Here is an 18,648-nt window from a genome sequence, read left to right as displayed (position 1 = left end):
CCTTTTGAAAATATAGAGAATGTTAAGTAACCAAGGATAATTAGTGACAAGAAACAGAAGTCTGTCTCTCCATCTGAACTTCTGGAGACGTGCACAATCCATTTTAGTGCAGTTATCCCTGAAGATGATCTCCAGTCTACCAACATGGGCAGACATGATATTTCTTGAAAAGGAGTATTTCCTTCCCACTAGGTTTAAAAGAACAATCAAGGCACGGCTTTCTACAGCCATCATAAAGGGATCAGCAACCGCTACTTTGCTTTTTCCAAGCTCAGAAAAATGAGTCATAATACTTTTGAAAAGTCTGAAGATAAAATTTCCCCTCAAAAGATGCACCATCACTCTCATCACCCACATATTATGGAAGAGAACAAAAACCTAAATGATTGCTTGCTCAGGCTAAATGGTCCAAGAAATGGTCTTCAACAATGAGGTAAACTTTCAAAAATCGTAAGAAATGAAAGGGAAAGCTTTAACAAACTGCAAAAAAGAAGCAATATTCATTTTTCAGGCTCAGCTGAAATGTTCAATCAGTTAAGAAGCTTGGGGAAACTGATAAAAAAGAACCCAAGAAATGCAATTGAACACCATATAACCTATCTTGAGAAGACCTTAGAGAATGAGTTTTCCCTGTTTCAACTATCAAGTGTTTTGCTGGGGTACAAATTATCTCCTGCCCCGCACACTTTAAAAACAAGTCACAAAATCCAAATTAGAATATAAGTTTTTAATTTTTATAAATAACTTATCTGTTACAAAGATAGTTTACCCAGCTAAATCACAAAATCATCAACTCAAGATATCCAAATTACGTTTTATTAATAAAACAAGTAAAAACTGATTCATCAATCTTCACATAGAACTGCAGATGAAGCTGAAAAACAAGGCCTTGTTTTTAAAACAAAATGCATCAAATGCAAGGGCTTTGGGGCTATTGTCTAATTGACTAGGATTGTCGTATTTCTTTCCCATATACAAAATGCAAAGCCTGCAAGTCAAGGCTTTGACATTCCTAGAGATCACCTGTAATGATCCTGTTTTAGAAATATCCACTTGCAAACATTTACAGTGGGTGACAGTCGACTTTCTCTCCTAACTTTTGCTACAAGTCAGCACTTCCCTTAGCCCCTTTCTAAGCACTGATAATTTCATAATTCTGTCTTTTTAAATGCATACTGTTTTTCTTGATTTCCTTTAGTTATATACATTCCTGATCATCTGAATATTTATTTTCCTTATAAAAATAAATCATCACAATAAAGAGATGTTTGAGGTTGCTTCATTGTTCAAGTTTGCTTGTTTTTCTTTTTTCCAGCTTTTCTTCAGTTGTCCTAAATATGACTAACCTTGTTTTATAAATACATTTGTCACTGCCACCAAGTCAGGTTTAGAAACTGATTGCCTGAACAGTAAAGCATTTATAAACTTCTCTCCAAAAAAAAAAAAAAAAAAAAAAGGGTGGGTGGGTGGGGGCTCTAGGTACTGGTGCTGCTGCTGGTTTTAAACTGTACCTCCCCAATAATAATCTCTTGTGAAAGTTCTGCAGGACACCAGGCAGATGAAGCAAGCTTAACCTTGTTCCGTCGGTGGACTGAAAATTTCTTGTTTCAAGCTTCCTTGTGGAAGACAAAACATTGTGTTGTCACCCACCTCTAAAGTCAGTATATAGTGTGACCTACAGACGTAATTCTTGTCACCTTTCCTGCAATCCGTTGTGCAGCATCTGCATGTCTTCACAGAACATTGGCACTGAGGAGGGCCACATACAGAATAAGTAGAGGAAAGTTATTCTGTGCATAGTTTCGTTTCATTAATGCTTTTTTATTTTAAGGCACTGCTTCTCTCACGTAAGGCTTGAAAAGGGTCATGATCGTGCTTAATCATTAAAGGGAAAAAGAAAATTAGTTAACAAAAGACTATTACACTATACATATAGAAATATAAGAAAATAATAAAGAAGAGAAGAAATCACTTAAAAGTGGACTTGAGAGATCTGTACAGTAAGAAAAGCTTTGGGGTATTTCACTGCATGTTTGTACAGACAATGCATGCTGCTTTCTTTTTCATCTTGAGACTCTACTGGCTTCACAGAGTGGAGATGCCTTCAGGGAAGACAAAGACAAGGCCAAGAGTACCACAGATTTGTGAAGTTCTTCCCCTATTCATGGGCACTATGTGGCAGCAAACTGTTTAGTTACACCTTGTTCCTTTTCTTTGTGTACGTAGTGTTTCACTGAAAGCTTTAAAAATAAAAAAAAAGCTATCGCTCTATTCCTTCCTCCTGCCAAAATCCAGTAGTGACAGGAGGGGTGAAAGGTACTGGGAGCCCCAAAGCACTAGGCTGTTGAGAATGATCCAAGGCAGGACACTAGTAACACTGTACATGGCCAGGCGGAAGGTGCTGAGCCCTTCAGCCGATGGCCTTTCACATGATGGATCTCAATGCCTATGACAGGATCCTGAGGTATTCTGAGCTCTGGGGGCTGGCACTTAGGATTAGCACAACACCATCTTGTCACACCTTCAATTTGACAAAATCCTGTGGAGCAGTGAAACTTTTCCCCTGATGACAGACTAGTTTCTTGAACTTTAGATGCAGTTTTAGAGAAGATATAGGGCCCCTGGCTCAGAAATGCCTCGGCATCTCACACTGTTCACAACGGATTAAGGCTGGATGGTTCAAAAAAGTACAGGCAGTACAATTCCACTGAGCTCCCTCATCATCTTCTGTGTCTTGATTCTTTGGTGTTTTGATGGTGGACCTTTGATCTGTAAGTAAGCAAAATAATTATTTTAGAGGCAAAAATCACAATGTCTGATATATTACCAGCAACTTTAAATACTAATTGTGCTTGTTGACCGAAGGAAACAAACGAAGACACACATGCTAGACTGTCACTCACCTTGAATAGCAACATGGATGTGACATAACCAACCCAGTATCTCCTTAAAGGGGAAATCAGTAACATTTTCTCCAATTTGAGGCAGGAGTAAAGGAAAATCAATTTCATATGCTAATGACAGATTCCCACAACATTACTTAAGATTGTGAAAAGGTGTCCCAATTATTGTAATTCTTGATAGCATACTTAAGTCTCATTAAAGTGAGTTTCATTTCTCACTGAAGTCATATTTTTATTTCTATTTTCTACCAAGAATAGATGCTTCTGTTAAATGTTCCCAGTCTGCTGAAAATGTAAGCTTTGAACAATACAAATAAAATATAAAGTATAAAATGCAAACATGTATTTATAAAATAAGAACATAATTGTTAAGGGTTCACTTAACTATATATATCAAACAACAACAGACCCTGGAGAAGTAATATGTGTAAAAATTTTTTACCACATTTTCCTTCATGTTCATTTTTTATCATATTTAGTATGGCACAGTACAAAGAACACTAGACTGAGAACCGTGAGAACTGAGTTCTATAATCCTGGCTCCCGATTTCTCTGTTCTGTGATCTTAGATAAATTATATACCCTCTGGGTTTAATCTTTTTTACTTGTAAAATAGAGAGTGGACTAAATCTGTAGGGCCATTGTAGCTCTAACAGGCCAATGTTCTAGAGTGGTTGAATGGAGGGAGGTGTCTTAAACACAGGGAACAGTTACATTTCTCAAAGGTTAGCTCGAAAATGAAATTACATTTATGAAACCACTTTCTTATCTGGGTTCCATTATAAATTTAGAATAGTATTTCTATAAGTTATTTTTGAGACATTTAAGGTGAAAGGAGCATCATCCTTGGATTTCTCCCATCAAAGTTCATAATTTGAAGATTCAAAACTATGTTAAAGCAGTGTATATTAATTTGCAATTTCCACACATTCTATTGAGCTGCTAAGGGAATGATACCTTTTCTGCTATTTTAGGAAACTATTTTGCCTAGATGAAAACACATTTAATTTAAAAAATAAATTTAAAATACTTAGTGGACTTTAGTACTTTGAATCCCTTTTACAGCACCTCATTTACTGATCAGTCTTATAGAGCATATTATTGCAAAGTTCTCAAACTTTAGGCATTGGTTTTCCATCTTCACCATTTTGGTCACATGTATGTAAACAGGCTGGACTATTATTTATATAGTATTTTTCTTTGAATTGAATAATTTTAAAACAAATATCCCATTTACCCTTATGTTAGGAAAAAATATTTGTAAAATCAAGGGTCTAACAATACCAGCTATAGTCCCTGTAAAGCACATTAAAATAAATGTTAATTCAAAAAAAGTTTGACTGTTTACTATCTAAAACCATTTCACACTCCACAACACTTGGGTAACATGAGTTAACAGAATGATTACTTTAACATGGGGATCCATCCCATTACTATAATTTTGGTCTCACTCGAGTATTAAAAACATTGCCACCTGGTGCATTTTAGCAGAACACTGCCTTCCAACCTTTTTGTTTAGCCATAAAGGTATTTTAGGAAAGGGGACCATAAGCAAATATTTCTTAACACTTTGGTCTATTACAAAATGCCAGCATATATCTTCTTCTCTTCTTCATTATTTAAGTAATTACTTATGGCAATCAATAGATGGCCTACATTTTTTTTTTAAATGAAAAATTTCCAATGGTTTTTTACATCTGCACAGTCTCATTTTGTACACAGAATTATGGATTTTTTTTTAGTGTATCTGGAAACTAATACCAACCAGAATTGGGGAACAGAGGAAATCAGATCCTAGGAAGGGATCACATGATTTCTACATTTAATTTTAGCTGTTGAAAAAAAAAAACTGCATTGTGAAGCACAACTAATTTCAAGATCTAACTAAATCTCTATAAATGAGACTAATGCCTCTTTATCTCAAACATACATGAAAAGATGACTGATTCTTTATTTCCCCCAAAACAGCAAGCATACTAGTTTCTATCTTTTGTTAAAGTACATTTTTTCCTTTATCTTTTTTGAAAAAATATCAAACATATACAAAAGAGGACAGTAAAATTTATCTTCATGCCCTCACCCTGCTTCAACAATTATCAAGACCAATTTTATTTCACCTATATTTGACCTCCACACCCCCAACATACAAGTACAGCATTATGCTGAAGCAAAACCATCTTTTTATAAGAGAAATTCCAGTTTTTGAAAGGGAGTAAAAAAGATTATATTAAGGCAACTCATTCAGAGTCTGGAATACCCACCTTGTTTATTTTAAGGAGCTGGGTGCTGTTTTCCCTACTCCTTTATTCAACCAACACCCACACAGCATCCAGTGACTGAGCAGGCCCTACTGTGCAAAGGCTCTCCTGTCACTCGTGCTCCTCGGTAATAACTGCTCATTAAACTCCAGCTAACTAGGCTTAAAAACATTTAAGTGAAAAAAAAAAAAAAAAAAGTCACAGCTAGGTCTAATCATGTTATGCTTAAAAAATGGAGTGGAGAAAGCAGGATACTATATGAGAATGTAAAAATTCTTCTATCATGTATTTTGACATGCCTCAGTTTGGTATGCAAATATTCTGTGACTATCAATAATGCATAACGATAATAGACAATTTTCCAAAATCATTCATCTGGAATTCAGGTGTTGTGATTTACTTATAATTGCGTACAAATTAAATAACAGGATATTCACGAAAAACAAACCTCTAAGGTGTCTGTATCATTATTACTCTACAATTTTAAAGAACACAAATTTCTGCATTTGATGTTTTCCATCAAGATCTGTGATACTGAGAGTAGATAATGAATTCTAAAGGTATGCCTATTAATGCGCAAAGTACATTACACCTTTGCATTCTTCTCAATCCCCAGCAGGTAAGTAAAAATAAACACCTTCCTAATGAATCCATTAGAAAAAGCCAAAGATTGAAGCACTTCTAGAGTGGAAGGTTGCTAAAAATAAAAATTTTCTAAAATCTTGTTTTCCAAAATGCAACATTTTCACACTTAATGGATACACTACCTTTGGGTTTTGGTGGCACAGGACCTACAAATCCAATATTGTCATAAAAGTTATGAATAGCGCTGGGATTAAAATGTGGTCCTGAAACACATAAAAAATAAATGTATCAATGTTTATAGCTCAAAAATATTAATTTTATTTTTAAAAAAGCAAGTATTTTCTACAAAAGACCACAGTATAAAAGAAATGCTTTTCATTTATTTAGAACCTCTAATGTCAAGTTATATGTAAGGATTTCAAAACAGTTGAGGTAGGTATAATATAGCACCCATAAACAGAGGTGAGTGGTAAAGTGGGAAAGAAGTCAAATTAATGCTGGTAAGACACTTAACAGAATTACAACTAAACCCGTATTCTATGTGTCAAATTAAAATAACTTAATTTAACAATTTAAAATAGAGCTTTAATTGTCAAACATGATATTTAAGTAATGAGAAAAACCTGGCACTAATGTAATGTAATGATTCATATTTTAAACAAAAGGAACAAGTTCAAGGATTACAGATTCTAGACCAGCACTAACTTTTTTTCTCCAAAGTTAAATCATGGCATTTTTCCATGAATGTTTCAAGATAAAGAGCTTACCAACATTTTAAAATAGAACTATTTAATCTTTCAGTTTACTGGATTCTGTGATCAAAGACTCATTTTTTATTGGCTTTCTTCTCTCTACTGTCTTTTCCATTTTATGTATTTTAATCATTTCCCAACTTCAGAACTGAGTTTAAGTTATACTATTTCCTTTTAATTGTCCAAATTGAATCAAACTGAAAACATTTTTAGTTACAATAAGCAATTACTGCTTGTTACTATATCTCAAGTATAAAAAATATCATTGTCCTAAAAATGTATAAGCCATATTTTTATTTATTTTCTTTTCTATTTTGTCAGAAAAGATAGTGCAAGGAGAGGTGGGGGTACCTTTTTAATTATGTTTTTAAAAGCATGATTCTTAAGAAGTAAAAAAGGAAAATAGGAGAAAAGTACATGAATACATATATTTTAATCTTAATAAATATTATGGGAGTCTGCTAATACATAAAAGTAATACTTTTGACAATACAGTCAGATATACTAACCATTGTCTTCCTTTAACACATGACTGAAGTGGATTTGAAGGATATAAAATTTATCAAGTTACTCTTCAATCAAATACATATTTTTTGGGAAAGAGAAAATAAAAACCTAGTAGCTGTTTAGCACTATCTGGCTCCAAAGCCCTGTGTTCTGAGAAAATAAGATTATGACTGATATGTCCATTTTTAGCCACAGGAAAGAGTTGGTAAATTAATACAGTAAATTTCAGCTGAGTATCCACTGAACTACTTTACCTCGGGCTTGAAAAAGATCAATTTCTTTGGTTAAGCAGTCAATGTCAATCTGGAGTTGTCTATTACAACTTCTCAACTGCTGCATTTCTTCGAGCTGAAAAATAATTTCATGTAAGAAAGATCTGCATTTAATTCTCATGTCATTACTTAAGAGAGAGTGAAGGTTGGCAGGGGAGGGTAAGGACAGAAAAACAAGGATGAATTAGAAGCATTTCCAAAAACCGAGATGAAGCCTTTGCATTTACGACAGACTGCCCCCTCTCAGGTTCAAGCACACAGGTCACAACAGTCAGAGGGACTTACGGAAGGTATCTGGGATATGGAATTCGATCTTTTCAGGCGCCTTCGAGTTAGATTATTTTCCATTTCATTGACCTCAGATTTTAGTTTATCCAACTTTTTCTTTTGAATCTCAAGTTCTCTTTGAAGTCGTTCCATTCTGGCCTTCTGGTGTACCAACAAAGCTGCAATACATATCAGTAAACATCAGGATCCACCTACTTTAGTCCTTGGGAAAACAAACAACTGACTATTATGTGACAAACAAGAAACTGCCAGGAACCCCAGATCTACATTATAACAGCATACTGTGAGCTTAAACATCCAAAATTTCAAAAATTTAACTAGAAAATTGTTGAGACAAAGTCACTCACTTTAATACACACACACACACATATATTCTAGGTTTTGGACAAATTCACTTTATGGCTGAAGACAGCATTTTTGGCCTATTACTTCTCTAAAGGCTCCAGTCAATTGATTTACTCACTGCTACCTAATTCACATCTGAACCTCTGATAGGACAAGTCTTTCAACTCTAAAACATATGACATGTTTGCTCTATGCATAAGGTATTCTAATATGAACATTTTAGATATTCTGGAAGCAAATGTTAAGAGTAGATCGAAACTATTGTGATGTATGCAACAAATAAAACAGGCAGACTGATTTCAATCTACACGAATGTTAATGTTAAATTGTTCAAACTGCAAAGCAAAAATAAAAAATGACACCCTTGAGATAAGTCAAACACTTACGTTGTCTTAAACTCAGATTACATTTTGTGAAAATATTTTTTCAAGTTTTTAAAAAGAAACAAAACAAGCAATCAAACTTGTAGCATGAATGATGAACTGCTTAGGAAATTTAAGCCATAAAAATTGGTATATGTTCTTGTGATCCATCCCTGGACAACACAAGCCCTATGTTTTAGGATACTGGGTTGGAAGTGAAGAGACCTGAGTCTACTTCTATAAAAAGATATAGCTTGGAAGTCCTAAAACCCAGAGGCAACAGCCTCTTCAAGAACACCAACCAGATATGTCCCCCTTTCTCTCATAAAGTTGACACCCCTTTTCAACATGAACAAGTTAGGGTGGTCACTGCCTAGACATCCCTGAAGATCAGGAAAGTGATTAAACTAGAGGAAGGGGTAGCCACAGACAAGAAGGAATTTAACAAAGGATTATGAATACTGAATCTCTACATAATTTTCTTTTTCTTAGTTGCTAGGATATTAGAATAGCTAGGAGGAAAGAACTGAAATGGAACTCTAACCCATAGCATCTTTTGAAATTTGTTCTATAGCTTCCTGTTAAATTGTAATTTGAAAGCTATCACCATTTTGTATATATGTTATATTTCAACATAAGGAAATAAAGGAAACTATGGTATTGTAACTCATAATGACTTTGGAAATTTCCTATATAACTACTTGTTAAATCATACTTTGAAAGATATTATATTTTTGTATATATGCTATATTTCACAATAAGGAAATAACTGAAACTGTGGAACTGTAATCCATAATATTCTTTGAAATTTGCTTTCTACTTGTTAAATTGCAGTTGGAAAGTTATTACTTTTATGTATATATGTTATATTCTACAATAAAAAATATGATTAAAGGAAAAAAATAAAAAAGACATAGCATGGGATAATCTACCACGAGAAAACAGGCAGATTTGGAAAAATACCATAAACAATCTCTAGAAGTGAAAAATAGACATTAAAATGAAAAAGTTAAATAGATTAGACAGATTAGACTAATGCTGAATGGTCATATTGTTATACTCAAATGTCTATAAATCTATTGGGGACGTGTAAATAAAGAATGCATGCACCACCTAAGAGCAATCACACCAGAAAGAAGACTTGAAACACATAAAAACTCTCTGTAGGCTAGATTTGCTAAAGAGCTGCCAGTTTTGACCACTGCTACAAATACATGGGGAGCCACTGAAAGATTTTACACAGCAGAGTTATGAAGTTCAAACACGGAAAACTTCCTTTTAATAGAGAGAGACTGGAAGAAGGAACACAAGTAGACAGCTACTATAGATGTTTAGCCCAGAATCAGAGTGCCCTAGAACAGGGCTGTGAGCAGGAGGTTGGTTTAGGTGGGGGAAACAGTCAACTGGTATTCAGCAGACTTTAAAACCAAGAGGGCCTGAACATTGATCAAATCCAATCACTCCACAAACATTTACTGAGCCAGAAACTATACGCCAGATACCATGAGTATGTTACCAGCCTGCTCCTCCCAACTCCCTGATCAGTCTCAGCACAATGGGCATTCAAGGAAACACAGACAAGCAAAACAAAAGATTGTTCAAATACTTCAAATCTTTCCTAGGTTTTTCAGGAGGTATTCGTAATACACGGCAACCATGTTTAAAATTTTTTCTTCCCATGACTGACCTTCTCAATATCTTTTACATAGTATGCTGCTGCTTCCTGATAATTTTAATGTATTTCTCTCCTACTTTGTACTTCCTAGCTCTGAATGACAACAAAAACCAAATAAAATAAAATAAACCACCTCCCCAAAAAAACAATGTCTATAAATCAAAAAAATAAGGAAAGAAGTACAGTATACTAAAGTACACTCAAATCATTCAAAACAGTTGTGTATTCTAAAACCTGATTTAGAGTCTGGGGTAGAAGAGGCTGTTAGGTTCAGTTATTAACTTTAAAAAGCAGCTAATCTTTCTTAACAAAGATCTAACATTAATATAATCCAAAGATGTTTCCTTCTGTAATTTTCCATTTACAGGAAGAAATGAATACTAGGGCATTATTTCTTAAAATTTAAAATCCATGGCCCATTCTAAGCATTACAATTCTGTTAACCTCTCATTTAAATATATACATTCTGTGAAAAAGGAAAGTGTTTTACAGAGGTATAAATGTTTCTGGTTGAATCTCAATGTCATCGCATTATCTGTACCTACCAAGATTGTCTGTCGGCTTTCATTAATTTGATTTTATTTTATCCGAACTGCAGAGTTTTATCTCACTATTTCCAAAACATGAAAATTCTGCATTAAGATTTATTTAGTCTGATAAAAGAAGTATGAGGATGTGGGTTCTTACTTTTTGACTGGGACAATAAGAGAAGAAAAGATGGAAGCAGGAAGAGGAAATGAAGGGCCAGGCACAGGAAAACCAGACGAGTTATATACTATCCTTCATTTCTAAACACTAGCCACATACCAACATGTCTCAAACAGCGTGAATTTGAAATCTGTTCAAATACTGATTACTTTGTTTTAAAGCAGCATTTCTTATTAATGCTAGAGTTCTTGCCCTCCCAACCCCGCCCCTAGCCCCCAAGTTACTTTTTCAAATATGTACAAAAAATACTAAACTCACTTATTTAGTTCTAATGACTAAATGAGGGTTTATGTTTATGTAGAAATTAGTAAACAAGATACACATTTATAATATTATTCAATATTAAATACGGGAAGAGGATAAAAACATTTCCTGAGAAGTTGAAACCTAAGTTATACCAAATTCAAGTGGACAAAATTAACACCATAAGGGCAGAGAGAGAACATCAGGGTAAGAAATTATAACAATTAGCCCCAGGCTGGTGAGTTCCTTGGAGTTCCTAGCAGAAGCAAAGGCAAAGTGCTCTGGCAACCCACTTCCATTACCAGGGAGCACAGGATCCATAAAGGAAAAAATCCTCAATGACGAGAAGCTCACCACAGAAAACTATGACTAAACAAGGAAATGACCTATCATGAGAATCCACAGCCAAGGAGACCCCCAAACTGAAAGACTACATAATAGTCTGAAGGAAGCTATGAAAAGTCTGTTCAAAATCATTACAATAATAATGGAAGGGACAAACACCATAACAAAAGAATAAGACATTATGAATAAAACAATGGGTAGACTCGGAAAAACCTCTAGAAATGAAAAATAGTCACTGAAATGAAAAAGACAAATGGATTAAACAGGAGATGAGATACAGTTGAAGGCAGGGCTGGTGACCTGGAAGGCAGATCTACAAATATTAACCAGAATGCACAGAGACAGTGACAGGAAACATGAAAGAGGATTTGAAAGTTTTCTCACGTATTTTAAAAGGAGTTCCAGAAGAAGACAACAAAAAGAATGGAGTAGTATAAAATTAAAAGATACTGGCTGAGATATTTCTGCAACTGAAGAAAAGAAACAACCAATACCAGAAGACAATGGAATAATTTGTTCAAAGTGTTAAGTGAAAATAATTTAATCTCACTAAATTATCAAAGAGTATGGGTGAATAAAGACATTTTCAGACAAAGTTTGGGAGAGTTTAACAACCACAAATGCTGCTGAAAGAACTACTAAAGATGTTTCTTAAGAAGAAAATTAAATACAAAGGAAATGAGTAAAGGTTGAGTAACTCTAAAATAATCTGATTATAAACCAAAAAAGACCATGCTAGGAGTAGGGCAGAGTAGGGCATAAATGGTTTAAAACAAAGTCAAACTAAAATACTAGAAAAGAATAACAAGAAACTGGAAGTACAAAGATCAGAGGTGACACATTCTAAGGTCTTGAAAGTGTTTAAGAAGATTAGCCTCAAACATTGCTAAGTCAAATGTGTATGTTAAATATTTAGGGGTCATTACTAGAAGAAGTTAAATAGAATGTCCAGCTTCTAAATCAAAACACAGAACAAAAGGAGAAATAAGAAAAGAAAATTTTATTAAACCTAGAAGGCTGGAAAGGAGGGAAAAAAGGAAATAGAGAACAAAAACAAAAACAAACAGAAATAATTCCAAATATATCAGTAAACATAATAAATGCAATCTAACTAAACTTATCTTTGAGATACCAAGACCAACAGACTGGATTTTTAAAGTCCAGTTAGATGCTATTTATAAGAAACACACTTTAAAGCATAATTCACTCATCTATTCATTCCATAAACTGAGAACCTGTTATGTGTCAGGCGCTGTTCTAAGCACTTGGGAAAAACAAAGCAAAACAGGCAAAAATCTCTGCCCTTGTGGAGTTTACATTCTATTGGTAAAGGGGTGTGTGTAGATGTGGAGAACAAGACTCTAAACAAAGGGTTGGCAAAGAATGGCCCACAGGCTAAATCTGGCCCGCTGCCTGTTTTGTAAATAAAGTTTTACTGGACTACTGCCATGCCCATGGGTGTTTTTACCCTACATCAGCAGAGTTGAACTGTTGCAACAGAGACTATATGGTCTGCAAAATCCTAAAACATTTACTAGCTGGCCCTTTGCCAGATCACGTAGAACCTTGTTAATATATCAAGGGCTCTGAGTAAAATGGGGCCTCATCACAGCACAGAAAAGTTTCAAGTAAAATAGAAATCCTGCACTTCAGGAAACTCTTGAAGCACAAGATAACACTGCTGGAGGTATCTGAGACTGTGGGCATTGAAGGCCACAACAAAACACAAACCCAGCTCTACTCTTGACTAATTTGACTCAATCCTCCATGCTAATAGCCTGACAGAATAAGAGGTGTTTCTGGGTGTAAATACTATGTGCCTCAGTCTCTTCTATACACAATGTTTGGCATTTGATAAAAAATTACAAGACACAGAGAAAAGCAAGAGAAAAACCCAACCTATCATTAAGAAATAAAGCAAGAGGAGGGGCAAGATGGCGGACTGGTGAGCTGTATGTTTTAGTTACTCCTTCAGGAAAGTAGGTACAAAGCCAGGAACTGCGTGGACTGGCCACCACAGAGCAATCTGACTTTGGGCATTCTTCATACAACACTCATGAAAATGTGGAACTGCTGAGATCAGCGAAATCTGTAAGTTTTTGCGGCCAGGGGACCCACGCCCCTCCCTGCCAGGCTCAGTCCCGTGGGAGGAGGGGCTGTCAGCTCCGGGAAGGAGAGGGGAGAACTGCAGTGGCAGCCCTTATCGGAAACTCATTCTACTGATCCAAACTCCAACCATAGATGGACTGAGACCAGACACCAGAGAATCTGAGAGCAGCCAGCCCAGCAGAAAGGAGACAGGCATAGAAAAAAACAGCACGAAAAACTCCAAAATAAAAGCGGAGGATTTTTGGAGTTCTGGTGAACATAGAAAGGGGAAGGGCAGAGCTCAAGCCCTGAGGCGCATATGCAAATCCCGAAGAAAAGCTGCTCTCTCTGCCCTGTGGACCTTTCCTTAATGGCCCTAATTGCTTTGTCTCTTAGCATTTCAATAACCCATTAGATTTGTGAGGAGGGCCCTCTTTTTTTTTTTTTTTTTTTTAATCCTTTTTTCTTTTTCTAAAACAATTACTCTAAGAAGCCCAATACAGAAAGCTTCAAAGACTTGCAATTTGGGCAGGTCAAGACAAGAGCAGAACTAAGAGAGCTCTGAGACAAAAGGCAATAATCCAGTGGCTGAGAAATTTTACTAAACACCACAACTTCCCAAGAAAAGGGGGGTGTCCGCTCACAGCCATCATCCTGGTGGACAGGAAACACTCCTGCCCATCGCCAGCCCCACAGCCGAGAGCTGCCCCAGACAACCCAGTGTGATGGAAGTGTTTCAAATAACAGACACACACCACAAAACTGGGCGTGGACATTAGCCTTCCCTGCAACCTCAGCTGACTGTCCCAGAGTTGGGAAGGTGGAGCAGTGTGAATTAACAAAGCCCCATTCAGCCATCATTTCAGCAGACTGGGAGCCTCCCTACACAGCCCAGCAGCCCAGAACCGCCCTGGGGGGACAGCACTCACCTGTGACATAGCACAGTCATCCCTCAACAGAGGACCAGGGGGTGCACGGCCTGGAAGAGGGACCCACTTGCAAGTCTCAGGAGCCATACACCAATACCAAGGACTTGTGGGTCAGTGGCAGAGACAAACTGTGGCAGGACTGAACTGAAGGATTAGACTATTGCAGCAGCTTTAAAACTCTAGGATCACCAGGGAGATTTGATTGTTAGAGCCACCCCCACTCCCTGACTGCCCAGAAACACGCCCCATATAAAGGGCGGGCAACACCAACTACACACGCAAGCTTGGTACACCAATTGGACCCCACAAGACTCATTCCCCCAGTCACCACAAAGGCAAAGCAGGGGAGAACTGGCTTGTGGAGAACAGGTGGCTCGTGGACGCCACCTGCTGGTTAGTTAGAGAAAGTGTACTCCACGAAGCTGTAGATCTGATAAATTAGAGATAAGGACTTCAATTGGTCTACAAATCCTAAAAGAACCCTATCAAGTTCAGCAAATGCCAAGAGGCCAAAACAGAAAATTATAAAGCATATGAAAAAACCAGACGATATGGATAACCCAAGCCCAAGCACCCAAATCAAAAGATCAGAGGAGACACAGCACCTAGAGCAGCTACTCAAAGAACTAAAGATGAACAATGAGACCATAGTACAGAATACAAAGGATATCAAGAAGACCCTAGAAGAGCATAAAGAAGAAATTGCAAGACTCAATAAAAAAACAGATGATCTTATGGAAATTAAAGAAACTGTTGACCAAATTAAAAAGATTCTGGACACTCATAGTACAAGACTAGAGGAAGTTGAACAACGAATCAGTGACCTCGAAGATGACAGAATGGAAAATGAAAGCATAAAAGAAAGAATGGGGAAAAAAATTAAAAAAATTGAAACGGACCTCAGGGATATGACAGAAAATATAAAACGTCCGAATATAAGACTCATTGGTGTTCCAGAAGGGGAAGAAAAGGGTAAAGGTCTCGGAAGAGTATTCAAAGAAATTGCTGGGGAAAACTTCCCAAATCTTCTAAACAACATAAATACACAAATCATAAATGCTCAGCGAACTCCAAATAGAATAAATCCAATAAACCCACTCCGAGACATATTCTGTTCACACTGTCAAACACAGAAGAGAAGGAGCAAGTTCTGAAAGCAGCAAGAGAAAAGCAATTCACCACATACAAGGGAAACAGCATAAGACTAAGTAGTGACTACTCAGCAGCCACCATGGAGGCAAGAAGGCAGTGGCACGATATATTTAAAATTCTGAGTGAGAAAAATTTCCAACCAAGAATACTTTATCCAGCAAAGCTCTCTTTCAAATTTGAGGGAGAGCTTAAATTTTTCACAGACAAACATGCTGAGAGAATTTGCTAACAAGAGACCTGCCCTACTGGAGATACTAAAGGGAGCCCTACAGACAGAGAAACAAAGAAAGGACAGAGAGACTTGGAGAAAGGTTCAGTACTAAAGAGATTCGGTATGGGTACAATAAAGGATATTAATAGACAGAGGGGAAAAATATATATGACAAACATAAACCAAAGGATAAGATGGCTGATTCAAGAAATGCCTTCACGGTTATAACGTTGAATGTAAATGGATTAAACTCCCCAATTAAAAGATATAGATTCGCAGAATGGATCAAAAAAAATGAACCATCAATATGTTGCATACAAGAGACTCATCTTAGACAAAGAAACTGAAAGTGAAAGGATGGAAAAAAATATTTCATGCAAGCTACAGCCCAAAGAAAGCAGGTGTAGCAATATTAATCTCAGATAAAATAGACTTCAAATGCAGGGATGTTTTGAGAGACAAAGAAGGCCACTACATATTAATAAAAGGGGCAATTCAACAAGAAGAAATAACAATCGTAAATGTCTATGCACCCAATCAAGGTGCCACAAAATACATGAGAGAAACACTGGCAAAACTAAAGGAAGCAATTGATGTTTCCACAATAATTGTGGGAGACTTCAACACATCACTCTCTCCTATAGATAGATCAACCAGACAGAAGACCAATAAGGAAATTGAAAACCTAAACAATCTGATAAATGAATTAGATTTAACAGACATATACAGGACATTACATCCCAAATCACCAGAATACACATACTTTTCTAGTGCTCACGGAACTTTCTCCAGAATAGATCATATGCTGGGACATAAAACAAGCCTCAATAAATTTAAAAAGATTGAAATTATTCAAAGCACATTCTCTGACCACAATGGAATACAATTAGAAGTCAATAACCATCAGAGACTTATAAAATTCACAAATACCTGGAGGTTAAACAACACACTCCTAAACAATCAGTGGGTTAACGAAGAAATAGCAAGAGAAATTGCTAAATATATAGAGACGAATGAAAATGAGAACACAACATACCAAAACCTATGGGATGCAGCAAAAGCAGTGCTGAGGGGGAAATTTATAGCACTAAACGCATATATTAAAAAGGAAGAAAGAGCCAAAGTCAAATAACTAATGGATCAACTGAAGAAGCTAGAAAATGAACAGCAAACCAATCCTAAACCAAGTAGAAGAAAAGAAATAACAAGGATTAAAGCAGAAATAAATGACATAGAGAACAAAAAAACAATAGAGAGGATAATACCACCAAAAGTTGGTTCTTTGAGAAGATCAACAAGATTGACAAGCCCCTAGCTAGACTGACAAAATCAAAAAGAGAGAAGACCCATATAAACAAAATAATGAATGAAAAAGGTGACATAACTGCAGATCCCGAAGAAATTAAAAAAATTATAAGAGGATACTATGAACAACTGTATGGCAACAAACTGGATAATGTAGAGGAAATGGACAATTTCCTGGAAACATATGAACAACCTAGACTGACCAGAGAAGAAACAGAAGACCTCAATCAACCCATCACAAGCAAAGAGATTCAATCAGTCATCAAAAATCTTCCCACAAATAAATGCCCAGGGCAGATGGCTTCACAGGGGAATTCTACCAAATTTTCCAGAAAGAACTGACACCAATCTTACTCAAACTCTTTCAAAACACTGAAGAAAATGGAATACTACCTAAGAAATAAAGCAAGCAACAAAACCATTCTCAAAGATGACCCAGAGAGGGAACTTAACTACAATTAACATGTTCAGGGATCTAATCTAAAAGGTGGACAACATGCAGGAACAGATGGGAGTTTGAGAAGAGATGAAAATTATAAAAAAGAATCAAATGCTAGAAATGAAAAAATAGTATATTAGAGATAAAGAACACTTTAAAGGCTCTTATCAGCACACTGGACACAGATAAAAGAATCAGAGGCCTTGAAGACAAAAATTACCAAAACTGAGAATACAAAGGAAAAAAAGGTAGAAAAAAGAACAGAGCACCTAAGAGTTGTGTGACAATATCAACCAGTCAAATGTATGTTTAACTGGTGAAGTGGGAAAAGAGAAAAACAAGGCGGGAAGTCAGAAGAAATATTTGAAAAGATAATGGCCAAACATTTTCTAAAATTAATGAAAGACAACAAACCAGAGACCCTTAAGTGGCATTAAAAATAAAAACAAAACATTTAGACATATCATAGGCAAACTACTGAAAACTGATGAAGATAAAATCTTGATGGCAGCTAGAGAAATGAAATTGATACACCAGGAAAACACAAAACTAAAATAAAGCCAGTGTAGCAATATTCATTTCAGAAAATTATGACCTTAAGTCAAAACATTGAGAAAGGTTATGAGAGATGAAGAAGTTCTTTACCTAATGATGAAAGTGAAAAAATGCTAGTATATAACTCTCACTCTATACGGAAAGTCAAAGAAGAATATTCTAATTTATTTCCAACTAATGCATCTCAGAGCATACATTCCAGGACAAGGGCTGAACATTCTCCCAGTCACATTTGGCTTCATTAGTAATCCCCAAACAGATACTTCTTAACATATATTTCAAAGTAGGGAAGTAAACCAGAGTTGACGGCTACACAGAAGGCCTAAGTTAGTGGGAGATAGCTTTTAACATTAGGCAGAATCAGATTCAAAGATTTAGAAGAACTGAAGGAACCACAGTTGCTGAAGGTATTATTGTGAGGAGTTTTTAAAGTTAAAGAGTAAATTCTTCAGAAAATTTCTGAAATAAATAAAATATTACATACTTGAGAATTCACGAAGAAAGGAGTTATTGCAATGGCTTGCCTTTGGGAGTAAGATCTATGAATGGACTGAAGCTCTAAAGTAAAATATTCTGAATCCACAGACTGACAATTTAATAAGGAGATATTTCTTTGCAGTGAAAACAAAACTTTAGAGGAGAGTTACAATGACTATATTACTAGAAATGACATACCCAGTTTGCAGATTACTCACTGTCTCTTAAGTATGCCTGACTATGAATTAT

General features: G+C 35.9%; 1 protein-coding gene across 3 annotated transcripts in view; it reads right to left on the bottom strand.

Annotated features, from left to right (window-relative positions):
• Positions 1-1,441: 1,441 nt before the first annotated feature.
• The window catches only part of TAB2 (TGF-beta activated kinase 1 (MAP3K7) binding protein 2), a 101,374-nt gene continuing 84,167 nt past the window's right edge, over positions 1,442-18,648 (bottom strand). For all 3 annotated transcript variants that reach the window (XM_037819217.1, XM_037819222.1, XM_037819215.1), the window contains 4 exons: positions 7,563-7,723; positions 7,260-7,353; positions 5,929-6,009; positions 1,442-2,769 (listed from right to left, as the gene is read on the bottom strand). In XM_037819217.1, the coding sequence (XP_037675145.1) occupies positions 2,627-2,769; positions 5,929-6,009; positions 7,260-7,353; positions 7,563-7,723 (479 nt within the window). In that variant the 3' untranslated portion in view covers positions 1,442-2,626. The remainder of the gene's footprint in view (positions 2,770-5,928; positions 6,010-7,259; positions 7,354-7,562; positions 7,724-18,648) is intronic.

This window comes from Choloepus didactylus, chromosome 2, assembly GCF_015220235.1.
Source record: "Choloepus didactylus isolate mChoDid1 chromosome 2, mChoDid1.pri, whole genome shotgun sequence".
Taxonomy (NCBI): Eukaryota; Metazoa; Chordata; class Mammalia; order Pilosa; family Megalonychidae; genus Choloepus; species Choloepus didactylus.
Note: the sequence above shows the minus strand (reverse complement) of the source record. Positions and strands in the feature narration are given on the sequence as shown.